This window comes from Periplaneta americana, chromosome 4, assembly GCF_040183065.1.
Source record: "Periplaneta americana isolate PAMFEO1 chromosome 4, P.americana_PAMFEO1_priV1, whole genome shotgun sequence".
In the NCBI taxonomy this organism is placed as follows: domain Eukaryota; kingdom Metazoa; phylum Arthropoda; class Insecta; order Blattodea; family Blattidae; genus Periplaneta; species Periplaneta americana.
This window is the reverse complement of record NC_091120.1, coordinates 63,391,954-63,412,569: the sequence shown is the minus strand read 5'-3', so window position 1 is coordinate 63,412,569 and position 20,616 is coordinate 63,391,954. Positions and strand designations below refer to the sequence as shown.

Genomic DNA, 20,616 nt, shown 5'->3' with positions numbered 1-20,616 from the left:
CTGTTTGCCCATAGATCTGGCACAGCTGACGATCAATTTCAATCGGCGCTATGCGCTATGGAATAGGAACGTCCATCTTCAACCAATGCAACGAAGCTACTGAGAGCAGTCGGGAAGTTCCACTAGCGCATGCACCATGCCAGGACATCACTCTATCACGTACACGCAGTCGCTTCGCGCAACATATTATGGTTTGCTAGCTGTGGGACGAGTGAGAAAGTTACTTTATGGACGCGCCTCGTATAAAACTAAGAGAATAGTTGGAAGAAACATGTTTATGGAAGGAAAGCAAGATGAGGTAAGGAAGTAGACAAACAAGGAGACATTGAAAGACGAAAAAACGAAAAAAAAAAAGTAACAAGGAAAGGTGAGTAAATATTAACGTGATACAATTTAATTTTAAAACGCAACGCACAGTGAACTAAACACTGAATAGGTAAATAATTGGGGGCGTCATTATAAGGAAAACACGAGCATTCACAGTAAAAAGATTTATAGTTAACTCACAACTATGAACATGAGGTTAGACATGGCCGCTATTCTGTTTTTTATTACTTGGTTATTTAACAACGCTGTATCAACTACGAGGTTATTCAGCGCCAATAGAACTGATGATAGCGAGATATATGTAGCGAAATGAGTCGAAGGATTCGTCATAGACTACCTGACATTTAACTTACGGTTGGAGAAAACCTCGGAAAAAACCCAACGAAGTAATCAGCCCAAGCGGGAATCGAGCTATTCTGCAATCTACCACAGATTGCTGCAACATTGTCTAATTAGCGAAACGCGCTAGTCAGCAGTGGCGAAGACTTCATTTTTTTTTCTTTACGTGTATAAAATGTGCAGTATAAAACAGAGTGAGCAGATACTTCTTCAGTCTTTGTAGCTCTTGCTGTGTCGCTATATCTTCCTGGCAACAGCGCGCTTCAAGCAACATTCAATGGGCTTATCCCGTGTACAGATTTGTTTTGTGTCCACTATAGTTACGAAACGATTACAGCAGGAGGACTCTAAGGGCCATATTGATAGACATTCTTAGCGCGGGCTTCCGGTGGATGATCAGCGAATTAACGTTTTTCGTAATCCTAAACCAGTGTTAGCGACATGATATGATATGAATCCTGTACAAGTAATCAGTCGATAGCCGGGGCTAGTTTAGCACGCTCGTAGCGCGGGATAGCGAAATGTCTATGCATAGCACCCAAAGAGACTGTAACTATATTCACAGCAATGGGAGTTTGAGTTCATGCAGCGAGTTATGGATCACTGTCCATATTCCTAAACTTTTAAAAACTTGTTTTAGTGAAAAACGGTTTTACAATTAGACCCACCGGTTGCACTCTGTATATTTGATGTAATGAGAAATTAAAAGAAATCCAACTTCATGAATGACATTTGTTATCTGATCAGATTGTCGTTCCCAGTCAAGACGACGTTTATAGCAGAATTTAAACATTTCAATTCTCGCATTAAGGAGTTAGGTACAGCTTACAGCAGTAAAATTTTGGAAATATTCAACATTTTTTTCCTCCATTACGTATCTTGTACAATAATGAAAATTAGTATGTGTAAAACGCTGTCCTACTAATGAAAAAAAAATTGATTTAAAAAAGTATTTATTTATTCAGCAAATCAAGATTTCAGGTATAACTCCCTGTAAAGTTGATTTGAATAATTTCGAGGGAAAAATTGTTCCGGAGCCGGGTATCGAACCCGGGACCTTTGGTTTAACGTACCAACGCTCTACCACTGAGCTACTCGGGAACTCTAACTTACTCGAAATTATTCAAATCAACTTTACAGGGAGTTATACCTGAAATCTTGATTTGCATAGGCTAATACATGTCACTGTTCGTTAACAGAAAGCCACAATTTAAGTCACACGGAGTTAGTGTGCACTCGAAGTTGGTTGCTTGACGGTTGTCAGCCCACTTTGAGGTCTGTCGATATAGAGGGAAAAATTGGATCGGTGTCGGTTAGAGTTCCCGAGTAGCTCAGTGGTAGAGCGTTGGTACGTTAAACCAAAGGTCCCGGGTTCGATACCCGGCTTCGGAACAATTTTTCCCTCGAAATTATTTATTTATTTTTTTCAAAATTCAGTTCACTATGCATTGATGAAGCGTTTCCTACATAACTCAAAAACTATCCAACATTCTGTGACGAAATTTTTTGTGTATTTATGCATGTCATATCTATAATATGGCGAAAGATTACTTCTCTATTTTTGATAGATTGTCTGATAAAAATAAATTCATTAAAATGGTCAAATATCAGTATTTTCTTCTAACACAAAATAAAAAAAAAGTATTATTTCTTAAGAAATGTAGTTGAAAGAGAATGATTTTGTAAACATGAGTTTCAGCAATAAAATAAAAGCGAGAGAACATGAAAATGTTAACAAGTTTATGAGTTATGAGGGAAATTCTTCATCACTGCACAGTAAACTGCCGCCATTTTTAATGTTGAAAAAGAGATATAAATTATTTTTTTTAAATCGTAAAAATATTTTTTTTTTCATATAGCAGAAGGACAGTATTTTACACATACCAATTTTCATTATTATGCAAGATACAATAATGGAGGAAAAATGTTGAATATTTCCAAAAAATTTACTGCTGTAAGCTGTACCTAACCCCTTAAGAGACAAAGGTAAATCGCACGAGAGAGAGAGAACTGATGGTTGAGCACGCCCATTTCTTATTACATAATACTGCGTAGAAGAAGAAAATATAAGATCCATATTGTAATCGGAGCTGAAGTCGCTGCTATGTTGACATTTCCTTATACGTCGTAGCATGATTATTTTTGCATTTACAATATTACATACGAAACGATAACAGAAAACTGTATTCTTCGGTCGATGTATAGAAACTGAGATCCAAGTGATGATCTGCTGAAAATGAAATAACAATTACCTAACTATTTCGAATAGAACCACATTAATATAAACTGCATGTTTTTACTGAAAATTGTCAAGTGATAACATCCTTAACTGCAAGTTAAACTTTGTGGTAATAAGCTATTTAGGGAGATTCGGGAAACATGGACGAAGCAATACAAAAGCTGAAACGTATAAATGAATGTTATTTTTGATGATGGAGACAAATATTTTACACAACCCTGTATATGTCATAAACTTGTGATCGCTAAGTGAGACTTCACAAGTTCTTGATCCTATTAATCCTTGGATACTCCTATCGACTCTTTGTATTTTACCCTATTAATGAAAAGACGTTCTCTACACTGGCGTACCCACGAATCTTTACTTACATTGTAATCAATGGAACCTATGCACAAATTAGATTCTTTAACTTGAGATTACAGGTGCGTTGTATAATAATGCGCTATGTCTGAAGGATGTAATCGAAGTGAATATAAACATTTTTTTTAAGAATGTATGTCGACGATCTCCTGCTCAAGTGGTAACTGTATAGTAAATAGTTTAGTGTTGAGGAGTCTTGGTTCTGAGGAATGTGTCCTAATACTTCGTATTGTTTTGAATTAATACTCTTCAAGTATATCTCAAATAATTTTCTAAAGTAGTCCAACTAAAACACATTTCATCATTGGACCCTCTACCTAAACACATTAAGGTACCTACGACTAGATATCCTCAGGAGGAAATTAAACACAGAATAAATATGGGAAATGCCTGTTATTATTCGGTTGAGAAGCTTTTATCATCCAGTCTGCTGTCAAAAAATCTGAACGTTAGAATTTATAAAACAGTTACATTACCGGTTATTCTTTATGGTTGTGAAACTTTGACTCTCACTTTGAGAGAGGAACATAGGTTAAGGGTGTTTGAGAATAAGGTGCTTAGGAAAATATTTGGGCTAAGAGGGATGAAGTTACAGAAGAACGGAGAAAGTTACACAACACAGAACTGCACGCATTGTATTCTTCACCTGACATAATTAGGAACATTAAATCCAGACGTTTGAGGTGGGCAAGACATGTAGCACGTATGGACGAATCCAGAAATGCATATAGAGTGTTAGTTGGGAGGTTGAAGGGAAAAAGACCTTTGGGGAGGCCGAGACGTAGATGGGAAGATAATATTAAAATGGATTTGAGGGAGGTGGGATATATAATGATAGAGACTGGATTAATCTTGCTCAGGATAGGGACCAATGGCGGGCTTATGTGAGGGCGGCAATGAACCTCCGGGTTCCTTAAAAGCCAGTAAGTAAGTAAGCAAGTAAGTAAGTAAGTAAGTAAGTAAGTAAGTAAGTAAGTAAGACTAGATATCGGAAAGAGATTAGTTTACGGACTTAAATAAAAGAGAATATCACATTGAAAATGTAGAATTTATTAAGTTTAATTTTAGACGCTTCTAGCCACAAATTCAATGTCTTCCGTTTTCCGATACTGGAGTGAATTTCTGCCTCTAAATCTATGTCTACCTCATGTATATATCTTTCATCTATGTCTATTTCTTGTCTACGTTTACTTCTCTTGTGAACGCATCTCTATTGTGTACGCATCACTATTGTGTGGAATCTATATTGTCTATGGATCACTCTCATCTACACATCTCCATTATCTATTGTCTACTCATCTTAATTGTCTATTGTGTAACCAGCTCCATTGTCTATTGTGTAACCAGCTCCATTGTTTATTGTCTACGCATATCCATTGTCTATTGTCTAGCATGCACAATATCTGTTCTCTACCATGCATCACTCTTGTCTACGCACCTCGTTTGTCTATTATCTAAGCACCTCCATTTTCTATAGTCTACGCACCTGCACTGTCTCTTATTTACCTATTTCTATTGTCTATTGCCTACCCATTTTCATTGTCTATTGGCTATACATATCCATTGACTATTGTCTAAGGAGCTCCATTTTCTATTGTGTAACTAGGTACATTGTCCATTGTCTGTTGTCTAGCATGCCCATTATCTGTTCGCTACCATGTTCATTGTCTATCTACTGTATTTTCTATGTTTATTTCATGTATATGATTATCCCTCGTCTACGTAGCCTATCTCTGTTGTATACGCACCTCTACTGTCCACATATATCTCTTGTTAACGTTTAACTCTTGTCAACGTGTCTCTAATGTGTACGTATCTATAATGTCTACGCACCTCTACTATCTATGTCTGTCACTTGTCTACGTACCTCTCTTGTGTACGTTTATCTCGCCTCTTATTTACGTATGTCTCAACTACCTAGTTATCTCTTAGTAGCTCCTTATCTTTTTACTTCTGTATCTATGTAAAGGATTATACGATTTATATTTTGCTTTCGTAAGTTAATTTGCAAAATAATAATTTTTAAGATCTATATCCATCTGTCTTAAACTTAACAGTAGCAATATTAGTTTGAACGACTACACTGATATATCTCAGGGATCAGCGAATTTGACTCTGTTCTGAGGCTGCACTCTGCGTGGGTTTAAACACCACATTTGCAGACTACCAAATTGGCTTCCTTTAGGGTCAAAGTTGGGTAACCACAAGACGTATTCTCAGACTCGCTCGCTAAATATTATCTTTGTCATAAATTCCACCAACAAAAGATGAATGTGCAGTTCATACAGCGTCATTAAATAACCCATAAGAAAAATATTATTTCAGTGAGACTGCATTTAAATATTAACGACTCTTCAACCTACGTCTATCACATAAAAGCTCTTACTGAATCGTTAAAAATAACTGTTTGATATGCTAGTCAAGTAGATCAGCTAAAACTAGCCGGCTTCTACTGGATTATCTAAAAACTCAAGGACTGTGATATTAGTTAGAATGAACGCAAAAAAAGAAATGCAATTTGATCTGTAGTGCTTGCAGTAAAATCCAACCATGTATTTATATATTTTACTTCAAATAGAATAACACAAAGTAATATATTCTTAGTTTTCATCACTTCAATTTGAGAATATATTATAAAATTTAATCATGATAGGTCCACACCTGTGGAGTAACGGTCAGCGCGTCTGGCCACGAAACCAGGTGGCCCGGGTTCGAATCCCGGTCGGGGCAAGTTACCTGGTTGAGGTTTTTTCCGGGGTTTTCCCTGAACCCAATACGAGCAAATGCTGGATAACTTTCGGTGCTGGACCCCGGACTCATTTCGCCGGCATTATCACCTTCATTTCATTCAGACGCTAAATAACCTAGATGTTGATACAGCGTCGTAAAATAACCCAATAAAAAATTAATCATGATAGAAAACATAATTAGCGTTTAATAAAATATACAGACGGTAAATAATATAAACTGCCAAAAAAAATACTGGTGGTAGAGCATAAATAATAGAAGAAAAAGTCAAATAAGATTTTTCTCTAACAGCCAAGGTTTTACCAGAAAAAATTGTTTTGTGAGACTACGTTTTTTAAAATGAGAATAGACTGTCATCATTTACTTTGTCCGGTACATAGTTAAGCAGTCGTTTGTTACTCTATTGGTATGTACTGTACTGAGCGCAAGGTTATTGGCAATGGCACTCACGTTCCGTCGAAATGTAATAGTACATTATGCAACGAGCCTATAATGGTAGTAATTAAGACGCGAGTATGTTTACGAAACGAGCGCAAGCGAGTTTCAAACTTTCATACGAGCGTCTTAATTACCATTATAGGCAAGTTTCATACGACTTTTTATGCTCGACCATACTTATAACTTGAAATTACTCATAAGTATTCATGTTATTCTTATCTGACTGGGGAGCGGAACTGACCTTGTGCAATATCTTGAAAATTGCGAGATGTGCGCAGACGCGAAAGTATTGATTTTTTCCGAGGAACAAATATCATTGGCCTTGATATAATCTAGAGAGTAAAGTAAATATTAATCTTGATATACGGTAACCTTGAAATTGATTTAGACATCGAGAAACGAGATGACAAATTGAATTTATTTGAATATTATTTACAATTAACGCTAATTATTATAGTAATAGAATACAACCTTCTGGAACAGTATTGGATTTCCAGCCTCCGTGACGTTTCGCTAGTTGTCTTTCGATTGCATATCCGAGAATAATCGATACTTGCGCTTTCATATTGCTACAATGGTGTTTTCAGATTGGTGGAATACCTGAATTTTAATGAATAGGTGTACTTTAATGAGGTCCATTAAAGGGCTGCTACCAGGTGTATAATTACTACATTTCGGCATGGTCGAGCATAAACAAATAATTAGACTACTATATACTAAGGGATATGCTACTAGAGCTAAATGACAGTTGTGAGCAGTATGGGATGAATATAAATGCCAACAAGATGAAGACAATATCATAGGAAGAAAAGTAAAGAAGATAAACTTGCGAATACTAAATGAGGCAGTCGAGCAAGTGGACAGCTTCAAATACTTGGGGTGTATTATAAGCAATAACATGAGCTGCTGCCAAGAAGTAAAAAGGAGAATAGCAATGGTCAAGGAAGCTTTTAATAGAAAAAGGAGCATCTTCTGCGTACCTCTGGAGAAAGAACTAAGGAAGAGACCAGTGAAGTGCTTTGTGTGAAGTGTAGCATTGTATGGGGCAGAAACATGGACAATACACAAAGTGAAGAGAAACGACTAGAATCATTTGAAACGTGGATATGGAGAAGGATGGAACTTGTGAAATGGACAGACAGAATAAGAAACGAAGCTGTGTTGGAAGGAGTGGGTGAAGAAAGAATGATGCTGAAACTGATCAGAAAGAGGGAAAGGAATTGGTTGGGTCACTGGTTGAGAAGAAACTGGCTTCTGAAGGATGCACTGGAAGGAATGGTAAACGGGAGAAGAGTTCGGGGCAGAAGAAGATATCAGATGATAAACGACATTAAGATATATGGATCATATGCGGAGACAAAGAGGAAGGCAGAAAATAGGAAAGACTGGAGAATTTTGAGTTTGCAGTGAAAGATCTGCCTTTGGGCAGAACACTATGAATGAATGAATGGATGAATATCAATCTTAAAATTAAGGTATTTTACAAATTAAAAATAAAATTATAAGAAATTATTAAATTTAATTAAAGTTCACTAGTTTGTTCACTAGACCTATCTGTACTGTCTATATAATTTTGGCAGCTTACATCGCTTATAGGCCTATCCTGTACAAATTCATCTAACTGCAGTCTGTACAGTAGTATTTTTTCGATTTCAATTCGACGCGATCCGATGGGCTTATTTCCTGCGCTGGACAGTATCCAGCATTTTATTCAATTTTTCTAATTTAGAATTCAGGCATCTGTGTCGTTCTTTGTTGCTCATTGAGATATCAAATTTTGTTTTGGCTTAATTTTGTAACGATGCGGCCGGAATCGTAACTGATGAGTCAATCCCTAGAGTCGCTGCCACAAGTTGCTATCATGAAACACATTTGGATTTTGGCGCCAGGTCAAAGTGATTCCTTTCCACCAACTTTTACATACACAGTCCAAATTAAATAGTAGTGCAATATACAAGATCTTACCCTAACATATCGTGTTTAGTATTAGCTCACAATTCGCACATGGCTGAGGGCAGAACACGTCAAAGGAGCCCAGTCGTTAAAAACAGACGTTAACGATGAGTAACTGAAAATTTATTATCAAACAGAACGTAGAACTGAAAGGGGACAGGATGACTGAACAAAATCCTTCCGGTGGTGGTGCTGATAGCTACGATCACAAAGTCAACAAAGATAACGAAAAGAATGAAGACGATCCGTGTACAGGGACATCATTTTATTTTTACTTCAATTTTTATTGTACCTGACTTTTTTAATGTACTTCACTCCCACTCCTTCTACTAATGAAGTTCCAACTGTCCTCCACACAAAAACCAAGCCCGCATACAGTAAACAGTACTAACGTAGTGAGTATAGTACGTTCGAGAAATATGTTCGCGTTTTCCAATGACGAAAGCGCTTTCAATATTGAATCATATTTTCGCACAGGTACTGTCGTCCGTTTCACTACGTCGCATCCCGCTTTCCCCCCCCCCCACCTGCTTCTGCTCGCCCCTCTGTAAAAGCTAGTGGGTGGGCTGTGTTAGATCTTTTCTGAAAACATTAATTTCTGTTAGGAATTAGACGTCTACGTAATATTATACAACTGTTTAAAATAACTTAAATAAAAGGGCCTCGTTAAGTAATCAACTGTCACGTGATTTCCCTCCTTTCTACGACCCTGCGACAAAACCACTTGGACGGACAATAAATAGCATGTCTGAGTAATTTTATCTTTTCGGATCGGGCAGAAGTGAAGTTTGAATTTACAGTACGTAAGGTACTCTTTTATAGAGTAGGTACAAAATTATTTCAACATGAGTTACTAGTACCAAGGAAGAAACTGGTAATTGGAATTAGATGCAATAGTCTATAGTGCGATAATATGGACATTAGAACTGAAGCCTGTATCGAAATGAACGGCCACCATTTTCAAAAATGTGTTTAAATATCCATAATGTGATTATTTTTCAATTTAACTTAATTCTCTATATTGTACGCTAATGTGCTGTAGACAGTATAATTGCTGGTTGAGTGGAAGAGAAGGCCTTACGGCCTTAGCTCTGCCAGCTAAAATAAATCATTATTATTATTATTATTATTATTATTATTATTATTATTATTATTATTATTATTATTATTATATACACCGCATGGATAACTCAGTTCGTGAGTAAAAACACTTATTGTTAATATAGTACTGTATTTTGATTAAACAAAAATGTAATGAAAATGATCAAAGTCAAAATCGCGGTATTTCCTAGTTTACGTAAGTGGATGAACTACTTTTCTTCCCTCCTATACCTAGTAAAGTGATTTGTTTGTATTTTACGCCAGTATCATCGAACTCCAGTCGTGGAAGGGAGTTGCAAACGGTGTTTCCGGTTCTCAACCGTTAATCCAAAGGTTAATATTAAAAATGTTAGTAAAAGTAAAATGATGTCCCTGTATATACTACAATGCTTTATAGTTCTTAAATGAGAAACGTAATTCGTCCATGCGAAGAGTTGCGCATTAACCGAATGTCCGTGTAACGAGGTTTCGTAGTGCCGAGGAAGCCAGCATGGTGGCACAGTAATTAACAATATGTGTCGCTTACGATCACATCAGTACTGGCTCCGAAAACGTTGCAGTTATGGGTTGGGGGCTAGTACGGGGCCGCCGTGGTGGTGTGAATGACAAGAATACACACGGGTTTAATAAAATTACCTGTGTCAACAACGAGCTGCAGCAAGGGTCCGTTTTACTCAGCGACAGAGTCGGTATATGGAATGAAGTCGAGCGGGTTATACGACTGAAGATAAACACGCTGAAAATTGTCCTGGATATAATCACAATACATGCCGTGCTGTGTTTATTCGGGCGTGTCAGAATAGATAGTGACGACGCGTTGTTGTTTTTTTTTTCCCCCAGAGAACAATTCCCAACGCTACAAGGATTCATATTTGGTAGTAGTCATAGCCTACCCAACAAATTCAAGACTTGGTAGGAAGAAGGAAAAGTATTAAACAAGGAAAAGAGACGAATACAAGAGAAGGAAAATAATTCGAAACAAGGAAAAGAAATGAAGGCAAGACAAGGAAAGAAATAAAGGCAGGACAAGGAAAGAAATAAAGGCAAGACAAGGAAACAAATGAAGACATGACAAGGAAACAAATGAAGACAAGACAAGAAAAGAAATGAAGGCAAGACAAGGAAAGAAATGAAGGCAAGACAAGGAAAGAAATGAATGCAAAACAAGGAAAGAAATGAAGGCAAAACAAGGAAAGAAATAAAGGCAAGACAAGGAAAGAAATGAAGACGACACAAGGAAAGAAATGAAGACAAGACAAGGAAAGACATGAATGCAAGACAAGGAAAGAAATGAAGGCAAGACAAGGAAAGAAATGAAGGCAAGACAAAGAAAATGAAGGCAAGACAAGGAAAATAAAGGCAAGACAAAAGAAATGAAGATAAGACAAGGAAAATTAAGGCAAAAGAACGAAAAGAGGCAAGACAAGTAAACCAGGCAAAAAGGATAAACCAAGTAGGAAAGGGTAAACCAAGTAAGAAAGGGTAAATATAGCAAGGAATTATAAATAAAGAAAACTATGAAAACAAAGCAAAAAGAGGAAAACGAGAAAAAGGAGGGAAACAAGGAAATAGGAGAACAACACAAAAAGAGGGAGCAAGGCAAAAGAAGGAAACAAGGTAAACAGAGGAAAACAAGGCAAATAGGACGAAAATAAGAGGAAATGGGGAAAACGAGGTAAAAAGGGGAAATCGAAGCAAAAGGATGGGCAACAAAGCAAAAGAGGGGGAACAAGGCAAAGGGGAGAAACAAGGTAAAAGGGGCGAACAAGGAAAAATGGAAAAAAACAAGGCAAAAAGGAAAAAAAAAAAAAAGATGAAAAGGGAAACAAGGCGAAAGGAGAATATAAGAAGAAATGGTGTACCGGTAAGAAGGCAACGAAGGAAAAACAAGGTAATAAGTGAGAAAGAGGTCAAAAATGGGGAAACAGACAACACTTGAGAAACAAGGCGAAAGGAGGAAGCAAGGTGAAAGGGAAAACAAGGCGAAGGAGGGATGCAAGACAAAATCTGGGAAACAAGGTAAAAAGAAGAAACAAGGCAAAAAATGGGAAACAAGGCAGGAAGGAAGAAACAAAGTAAAAACGGGGAAATAAGGCAAAAAGAGAAACAAGAGAAAAAGAGAGAACAAGTCAAAAAGAGGGGAAAAAATTGGGGAATAGTTCAAGAAACGGGAAACAAGTAAAAAATTTGGAAACTAGTCAAAAAGAAAAAAAGCATATTTAATCAAAAAGAAGAAAACTTGGAAGTAATGAAAACAAGACGTAGAGAGGAAAACAGGACAAAAAAAAAAAAGAAAATAAGGCAATTAAGTGTGTTATAAGTTCTTAAGCATAGCATAATTAGACACATTGGATCGGAAAGAATAAAAAGAGAACAAGTTTATGTTGAAATTTAGTACATATGAGATGAACTAAAAACTATATTTCAGAAATGAGGCAAGAAATACTTGCAGTACATAAACACCGAGTCATGTCGAGACATGTGTAGGTAATTGAGAGAAAGAGAGTCTCTGCGTTCCAGTTTCATGTAGGGAAACAGACAATTTTTTGTTAGACCAAGGGAAACGGGATCGCTACATGCAAGAATTCCTAAGCCTAAATCAAAAGTTTTCTAACCGAACAAAAATTCGATGAAATTGGTGCATATTTTAACGTTCTCCAAATAAATCTCTACGTCGTGTTTCAACGACACTCAGCCGATACGACTTTTAACTGAAGGAGTGACCATAGTCAACGATTTTAAATACTGTAGGCCTAATAGAAGTTATTAGTTATTACTCATTATTAAATAAACATTTAATTGTGTCCATGCTGTCATTAATATGTTTTCAACTATGCGGGTGTTACAGATCGACATTGTCGCTGTCTGCTCCGTTCATCGCGGGAACTACGCGGGTGGTTACAGATAGAAGTAACCGCTGTCTAAGCTGCTCGCCACCCTCGCGATTTATCGTTCAAACTCGAGTTGAATACTATAGGCCTATGTAGAGCATGTCGTGGTGAAGCAAATTTATCAATATCTATCTTTACTCATGAAACGAAGAACGAAAATTCTCCTCGAATTTTCATCTCTGCTGTCGATATGACGCTCATTTCCACTAAATCAATATACAGTGAATGTAAAAAGTATTCGCACTACGACTTTTTTTACTACAAATTGAGGCCTAAATGAAGTACTATTAACTTTTGGTAAGAAATAAACTGTTCACGTACTGTATAAGAATAATGCATCACATAGCAAATACACATTAATACATGTTCATAATTTTGCGTGTAGGTTCTGTCATAGTTCGATAAATTGAATGCCTAACAAAATTGCAGCGTAAAAAGTATTCGCACACTCAACTCTGTTGACGAATAAAAGCACTCATGCGGAACGCAGTAGGCACGTGGCACTAAGAAAATGCTCTTAATGCAAGTTCCAAGTCAGTTTGATTCTAGAATCACAAGTAGTATATAGCTATCACGTCAAATGGGACTAAGAGAGAAAGAAACTTCTAAGAAAGAAAGGGCTACTGCCATTCGTCTGCATAATCAATGTAAAACACTGAGTGAAATATCAATGATTGTGAATAGAGGTAAGTCAACCATCAAGCGAATCATGGACAGATACGGGGAAAGAAAATCTAACGAAAATTTAAAGAGAAGTGGCTGGCAGAGCAAAATAAACGACTACAGTGGCAGAACAATCATACGAAAAATTAAAAAGAATCCACATATTAGTGCCGCAGAGCTTAAATGTGTTCTCGGTATAAGTGTATGTGACAGTACAATCCGAAGTTACCTAAGGAGCAGCGAATGACATGGTAGAATCGCCCGTAGGAAATTCTACATAAGTAAAGTTAATAAGAGTAAAAGAGTAGAATTTGCTGAAGCAAATCTTAACCGGTCCCAAGAATTTTGGAACAGAATGTTTTTCACTGATCAAAGTAAGTTCAATATATTTCAGTCTGATGGGAGAAGTTTTGTGTGGAGAAAAAAAATGCTGAACTAGAAAAGAAAAATCTTCGTCCCACAGTGAAACGAGGTGGAGTTTGAGTATTAGTATGGGGGTGCATGAGTTCAGTAGGAGCGGGTTTGTTGGCTTTTATAGAGGGCAATATGGATCACCAAAGTTACAATGATATTCTGAAGGGTCATGTAGTGCCTAGTGCCCAAAAATTTGGCATCGGGGGCAATTTCATATTTATGCAAGACAACGACCCCAAACATACGGCCCACAATACTCGACTGTGGATTCTCTGTAACATCCCTTCGAACCTTAAGACACCTCCCCAGTCACCAGACATCAACTCAATCGAGACCTTTGGGATTATTTAGAAATAAGACTTAGAACCAGGCATATTACCACAAAGAGTTTCTAGAGACTGCAATCATAGAAGAGTGGAACAACATTCCAGCAAGTATTACTTCAAATTTAGCAAATTCTATCTCCAGAAGGCCATTGTAAAATGCAAGGGCTACCTTACAAAATATTTAAATTGAAAAGGAACTCACTAAAGTGTGACCAGTGTGCGAATACTTTTTGTTCGTATTTTTGTTTGGTATCATTGTGTTTTAATCAAACATAATTGTTTATTTTGAGAATTGTGCAATTAATTTTGTGTTTATATGTAAACAAATAACAGAGAATGTATATATTTGTACGTAACTTGTGTTCATGTCTAAAAAGTTGAGATTATAGGATTTGAAGCACATTTATTGTTGCTATATATTTTTATTACCCACCGTGCGAATACTTTTTACACTCACTGTATATGCGAATATGCCGACATAAAGAAATTGTTAAGTGGTAGAACTCGATCGCAAACTCGTGGCACCTACATGCGCGATCTTCTTTCTGAGGCTTCTGCTGCGGGCGGAATGGGGGGTTGTGTGTATGGCGACAACTCATGGAGCATACTGTTCAAACACATCCCCCCAGCAAGACTCTTAGGCGAGTCCACTAAGTGGATGATAATTCGTCTTTCGCGCAGGTGCCACGAGTTTCCGATCGGGCTCTAACCAAGTTATTCGGTGTACGTGGGGTTCTTTCCTTACTCAATGAATAATTATATCCCCTGTGTTGCTTATAATGCTGTATGTAAATAGTGCCTTATTTCTGATTCAAGTAATGTTTGTAACAATGCATACAGGCAGTCTGAAATCACACAGAATGCGTTCTTTTCAGGGAGACTCTGGAGGACCACTCATGTTACAACTTGACAGTGGTCGGTGGGCCACAATTGGTGTAGTATCATGGGGAGTCAGGTGTGGAGAGCCCAACACTCCTGGCATCTACACTAGAGTCAACGAGTACCTGCAATGGATTGTGGAGAACTCTGTTTTCTGATTCAACTACAATGTTGCTGCACATGTACGAGATTAAGCTCATGGAGAAACTAGTGAATCAGTATCGGGACAACGAACGTTAAATGGGTGTGCTCAGGAAGAAACAACAATAATTTATTTTATTCAGTTGAAGTAACATTCACTAAACTTGAAATTTGTGTTTGTAAGCTGAAAAGTAATATACAAAATATCTATACTGCCCGTGTCTCTCTTCCTGAGCTGTTTCTTTGGGGGGCGAGTCGCAGAGAGGGAGAGTGGGAAGTCCTACAAGTACTACCCTGCGTTCAACACACCTGCCTTTTCAATATTCCTTTCGTTAGCTATGGAGCAAGAAAAACCATCGACAAGCGAATATATAGGCTATTCCCTCACAAAATAAATTATGTCCTTCTCTTCAATTCTGAACACTAGTACTTACCAGTGGTAGACTATAGTCTCTACTAGAGATTATCGAACTAATCGCGATCACGGTTGTCGTGTGTAATCTCTTTCCCCTATGGCAGAGCTGGGCACCAAGAGAGAATTCTACTCTCTCACTGGGAGCCATATGACTTCTTTTCAACCCGTTTCTTCCCCGTCGAACAACGTACAGCGTTGATGCCATGACGGATGAATCTCAAGCGTTTCCGTTTAGAGTTTGGATTCGCTCCTGGTGCCCAGCCCTGTTCTATGGCATTGTTTCTCAAACTTTTCCACCGCGAATCCCCTTCTAACCTAAATGTAACCGCGGAATCCTTGTAATATTTTATTAGTATTTAATAAATAATTAACAGATTAATGAAAGCTAGTATCTCAATAATTCTGTTCAGTAGGATGAATGTGTTTGCTTTTTAAGCATACAATCTGGTTCTATTGCAGAAAGTTGTAGTCTCATTTCTACTTCTGCATTTTGTCTGTTTCGGTATTTTCCTTTAATGGATACCTACGCAGAGAATCCAGTGATGAAAGTGATAAGTATTATTTTCCGTTTTAAATAATAATAATAATAATAATAATAATAATAATAATAATAATAATAATTCGCTTATTATTGGGATATTATTATTATTATTATTATTAATATTATTATTTTGTCCCATTTGTCAGTGCGTTGTACGTAATATAAAAAATTAATACCATGAAAATGACACACTCTACATCTTATGCTTTATTTATTTATTATTTATTTATAATTTATTCACTTATTTTTTATATATCCTTTCATTTATTTTATGTATTTACTTATTTGTTTAATTCTTACTTATATTTAGTTATTTATTTATTTGATTACTTCTTTACTTAATCATTTAGCTATTCAGTTATTTAGTTATTTTTTAATTATATAGTTATTTATTTAACTAATTACTTATTTAGTTATTTCTGTTAATTATTTAGTTAATTATTTATTTAGTCATTTATTTTTTACAATGTTTAAATGTATAACACTTTAATACAGATTTTCGACCTTATAACTTTTGACGATTCCCTTTCTAGATATTCCTGTTTGCCTGCTTTTGCGTATACGTTAGAATAATGGTAGACATTTTGTACTAGTCCTTACTTTTGGATGATCCAGTATATGGCACGACAAAATGATAATTAGTTAATGTAGAATATCTGCTATTAAAATGATTTAAGTTTTTAATTTTCAACAAACAATGAAATATGCATAGATTAATAACTATAATTAGTTCTTCATTTATATATGTATATACTATATGATATTATTATATTACATGCAAGTGTTCTTAATTAAAAAAAAAAAACATAATATATTGCTTGTGGTGCGTAATCATTCGGGGTATTACATTATATCGTTACTTAAAATGAGGTAGAAATATATGAGCTGAAAGCGTAAGACCTACTTACTAGCAATAGCGGTGTTTCCAGTATTTTATATAGAAAATAAAAATTTGTTATTGTCAAATAAGTTAATTCATTCCTTTTACATAAACGTACAAGGACTTTCGTTAAAAATAATGCACTTAACGGAGTAAACATATCTCTGCAAATCGTGTAATATTGCCAATTCCCGGAAGTACATCACACAGCCATTAGTAATATTGGAAGCTCTCGTCTTTAAGACATTGTGTCAATAGACCATGTCGCTTGCAGTGCACAGTAACTTGTGAAACAAGAGGTGAGGTCGATACAACGTTTCTATGTACTCGGCCTGTACGAGGAAAACAGAAGCTTTAGTGTAAAAAAGAACCATGATGAAATGAGGACTTTCTTAAACCTCAAATAAAATTTCATGAAATAGGTGGAGTAAGTCGCCCTAAGCCGAAGGAGTCATTTTGTCTACAATATTTTGGGAACATCAACCGTAGCTTGAGATTATTGTCTTCGAAGTTTCGGAACAACTTCTACGTTCTATCTTCAGAATTTGTTTTGTTTAGTCAAATGTCCAAAGACAACTAGGCTAGAAGATAATGGAGCAGGGTATTATTATTATTATTATTATTATTATTATTATTATTATTATTATTATTATCATCATTATTATTATTTTGTACGCTACAGCCCATAGAGACTAAGACCTATCAGTTGACTGTTAGCCTCACGTCCACATGCCTCAGCAGAGGTGAACGATCATCCAACCAGTATGGGGATAATATGTGGTTACCAATATAATTCCTCCCCATCCATTATAGCTGGTCCACGGAACAGGATTTCGCTGAATCTAGCTTCCCAAATTCATCACGATGTTGGGTGGGCACCGGTCTCATATACTGTCCGAATTTCATGAGAAAATTCCTTCCCAATGAGAACTCAACCATTGAGCGATCTGTAACGCGAGTCCAGGCATGATGTCTTGCTATAGTATAGTGGAGTCCGTACCAACAAAAAAAAAATTATTAGTCTAATAGTTACATTTTTATCTTTAGTTTGTTCATAAATATGACAATAAAATCTGTCCAATACTGCTGGGAAAATCGCTGTACTCTGGTACACTGGGAAAAAACGACATGCATGAAAACACTATTTCCTTATCAGGGATGTTGACAACCTGTGTTTCTGCCAATTACTAAAGCAAGCATAAAAGTGTCTATCTTCCTTTCTGGGAATCGAATACAGATCCATTGGCTTTGTAGGCTTAAATGCTGCAATTTGCCCCTGGCGGAGTTTTTTTCCAATTTGTTTACGCATGCAGTACCTGAGGATACGATTTTACAAGCAACTAAATCGATTTACGATCCATTAAAGCTACCAGTAAATACCCAATTAAAGCTGAACAAGTGCAAATGGAGTAACGAGATGGTGTAAAAAATTACTATACTCCATTACATAACAAAGTTTGTTTACCTTATTCAATGTGTTAATTTTCATACCAACAAGCATGGGATTAAAACAGGTACTATAAAACACTGCAAGATATGGGTCCCACTAAGATTATAACAGGCAACTTTTAAGGAAGTGTGATACTACTACTTATATTAAACTGCTATTGCTAGTACTACTTCCACTAAACTGCTGCTACTGCTAGTACTGCTACTACTACTTCCAATAAACTACTACTACTACTACTACTAGACCTACTACTACTATTACTAGGCCTACTACTACAACTACTACTACTACTACTACTACTACTTAGGACTACTATTACTACTACTAGGCCTACTACTACTACTACTACTACTACTTCCACTAAACTGTTACAAACTGATACTATTACTTACACTAAAATGCTATTACTACTGCCACTAAACTACTACTACTACTACTACTGCCACTGCCACTATACTACTACTATTACTGCCACTGCCATTAAACTACTACTACTGTCACTAAACTACTACTACTACTACAACTACTACTACTACTACTACTACTACTACTACTACTACTACTACTACTACTACTGTCACTGCCACTATACTACTACTATTACTGCCACTGCCATTAAACTACTACTACTGTCACTAAACTACTACTACTACTACTACTACTGTCACTGCCACTATACTACTACTATTACTGCCACTGCCATTAAACTACTACTACTGTCACTAAACTACTACTACTACTACTACTACTACTACTACTACTGTCACTGCCACTATACTACTACTATTACTGCCACTGCCATTAAACTACTACTACGGTCACTAAACTACTACTACTGCCACTAAACTACTACTACCGTCACTAAACTACTACTACCGTCACTAAACTACTAATACTGTCACTAAACTACTACTACTGTCACTAAACTACTACTTCTTCCACTAAACTGTTGCAAACTGCTACTATTACTTACACTAAAATGTTATTACTACTGCCACTAAACGATTATTGCTACTACTTCTGCTACTACTACTACTACTACTACTACTACTACTACTACTACTGTCACTGAAACTCAACTACTACTACCACTGCCACTAAACTACTACTACTACTACTGCCATTTCCACTAAACTACTACTACTGTCACTACTACTGCCACCAAACTACTACTACCACTACGCCACTACTACTGCCAATAAACTACTACTACTACTACTGCCATTAAACGACCATCACCACCACCACCACTATCACCACCAATAATAAATTACTATAATATAATAAATTTAGCTTCCCTCGTGAAAAGGTTGCCAGATTTGACAAAGCGTATTCATATAATTTGGAAACACACCTAAAAGGTAAAATGATATACATTTGAAACGGTTAGGGAATCGAATATAGAAAATGTCAGAAAAATTTACACCTAAGTAGCGTTTGTGTTCATTTTCAGTTAAGAAAGGGTACCAGTACCTTAACCACTATTACCATCACAACTATTAATTTAAAACAAATACAGTATATCCAAACCGATATACTTCTCAGGCTTACAAGGAATAGCCATTTTTTTACCCTAGTGGACTACCAAGCTTCCTGATCAATCTTCAACCTGAAGGATCACGGTTTTCTGTACAGAGCCTTTTTACCTAAGACGCTTCCAGATCAACATGAACTTTGTTCACAAACAGTATTCACGAAAAATTTTGTGAAATATGGTTTCGTGTTCTTCCCGAAACATGTTTATGCAATATGCTTTTGTCTGAAATATTTTTCTATTTGTGGAGAACAGTGCTCCACCGAGAATCTGTAGACATCGAAAGAAAACATATTCGAAGCCAGTTTCAACGTTTCGCCACAGCAGCACGCGCTATTTATTTGTCGGTAAGAACTAGAAGGGTTGAGAGTAGATTGAATTTAACTGTTTGCGTGAATATGACGAAGAGAAATGGAGTTGTATAGCTCACTCGGTATTTCGTGAAACCTTCCTGTACTAAGGGGAAAGAAGTGGACTGGGAAGCTTCCCTTACCCCCCCCCCCATAAGATTTTTACTATCATCTACTGTGCACACAAGCATATGGTTTCACGGGATAATGAATGAACTATACATAGTTAAGCTGTCAACTTAATAGAATTACAGTGGACTCTCCTAAGTTCGACAAAACAGAATTGAAAGTTCAGTCCAATAATGGTAGTGGGTGTGGCAGGTGAAATGAATACAAATTCTTATTGGTTATCCATCAACGAATACAGTACTGTACTTGCATTTCCTGCCCGCCCCGAGAGTTGTGTATGCGCTTCTAGTACCACAATGGGTTTCGACAGTTCCGTCTCACAAACGGTACAAGTCTCAAATAGAAAAAGAAGAGTTCATTAATTTAAAATCACTGATCAATATGGATGTCCTAATCAATAAAATATTCTGTTTTCCTTTAACAAAAGTATCACTACAAGACACAGAACCAATTCCCACTCAAATGGCAAACCCATTTCTTAGTGCCCGTATAGGGACA

At 36.5% G+C, this 20,616-nt stretch overlaps 1 protein-coding gene across 1 annotated transcript in view; it reads left to right on the top strand.

Annotated features, from left to right (window-relative positions):
* The window catches only part of LOC138697843 (trypsin-1), a 118,241-nt gene extending 103,205 nt beyond the window's left edge, over positions 1–15,036 (top strand). The window contains exon 8 of the mRNA XM_069823404.1: positions 14,675–15,036. Coding sequence (XP_069679505.1) covers positions 14,675–14,836 — 162 coding nt within the window. The 3' untranslated portion in view covers positions 14,837–15,036. The remainder of the gene's footprint in view (positions 1–14,674) is intronic.
* The last annotated feature ends 5,580 nt before the right edge of the window (positions 15,037–20,616 follow it).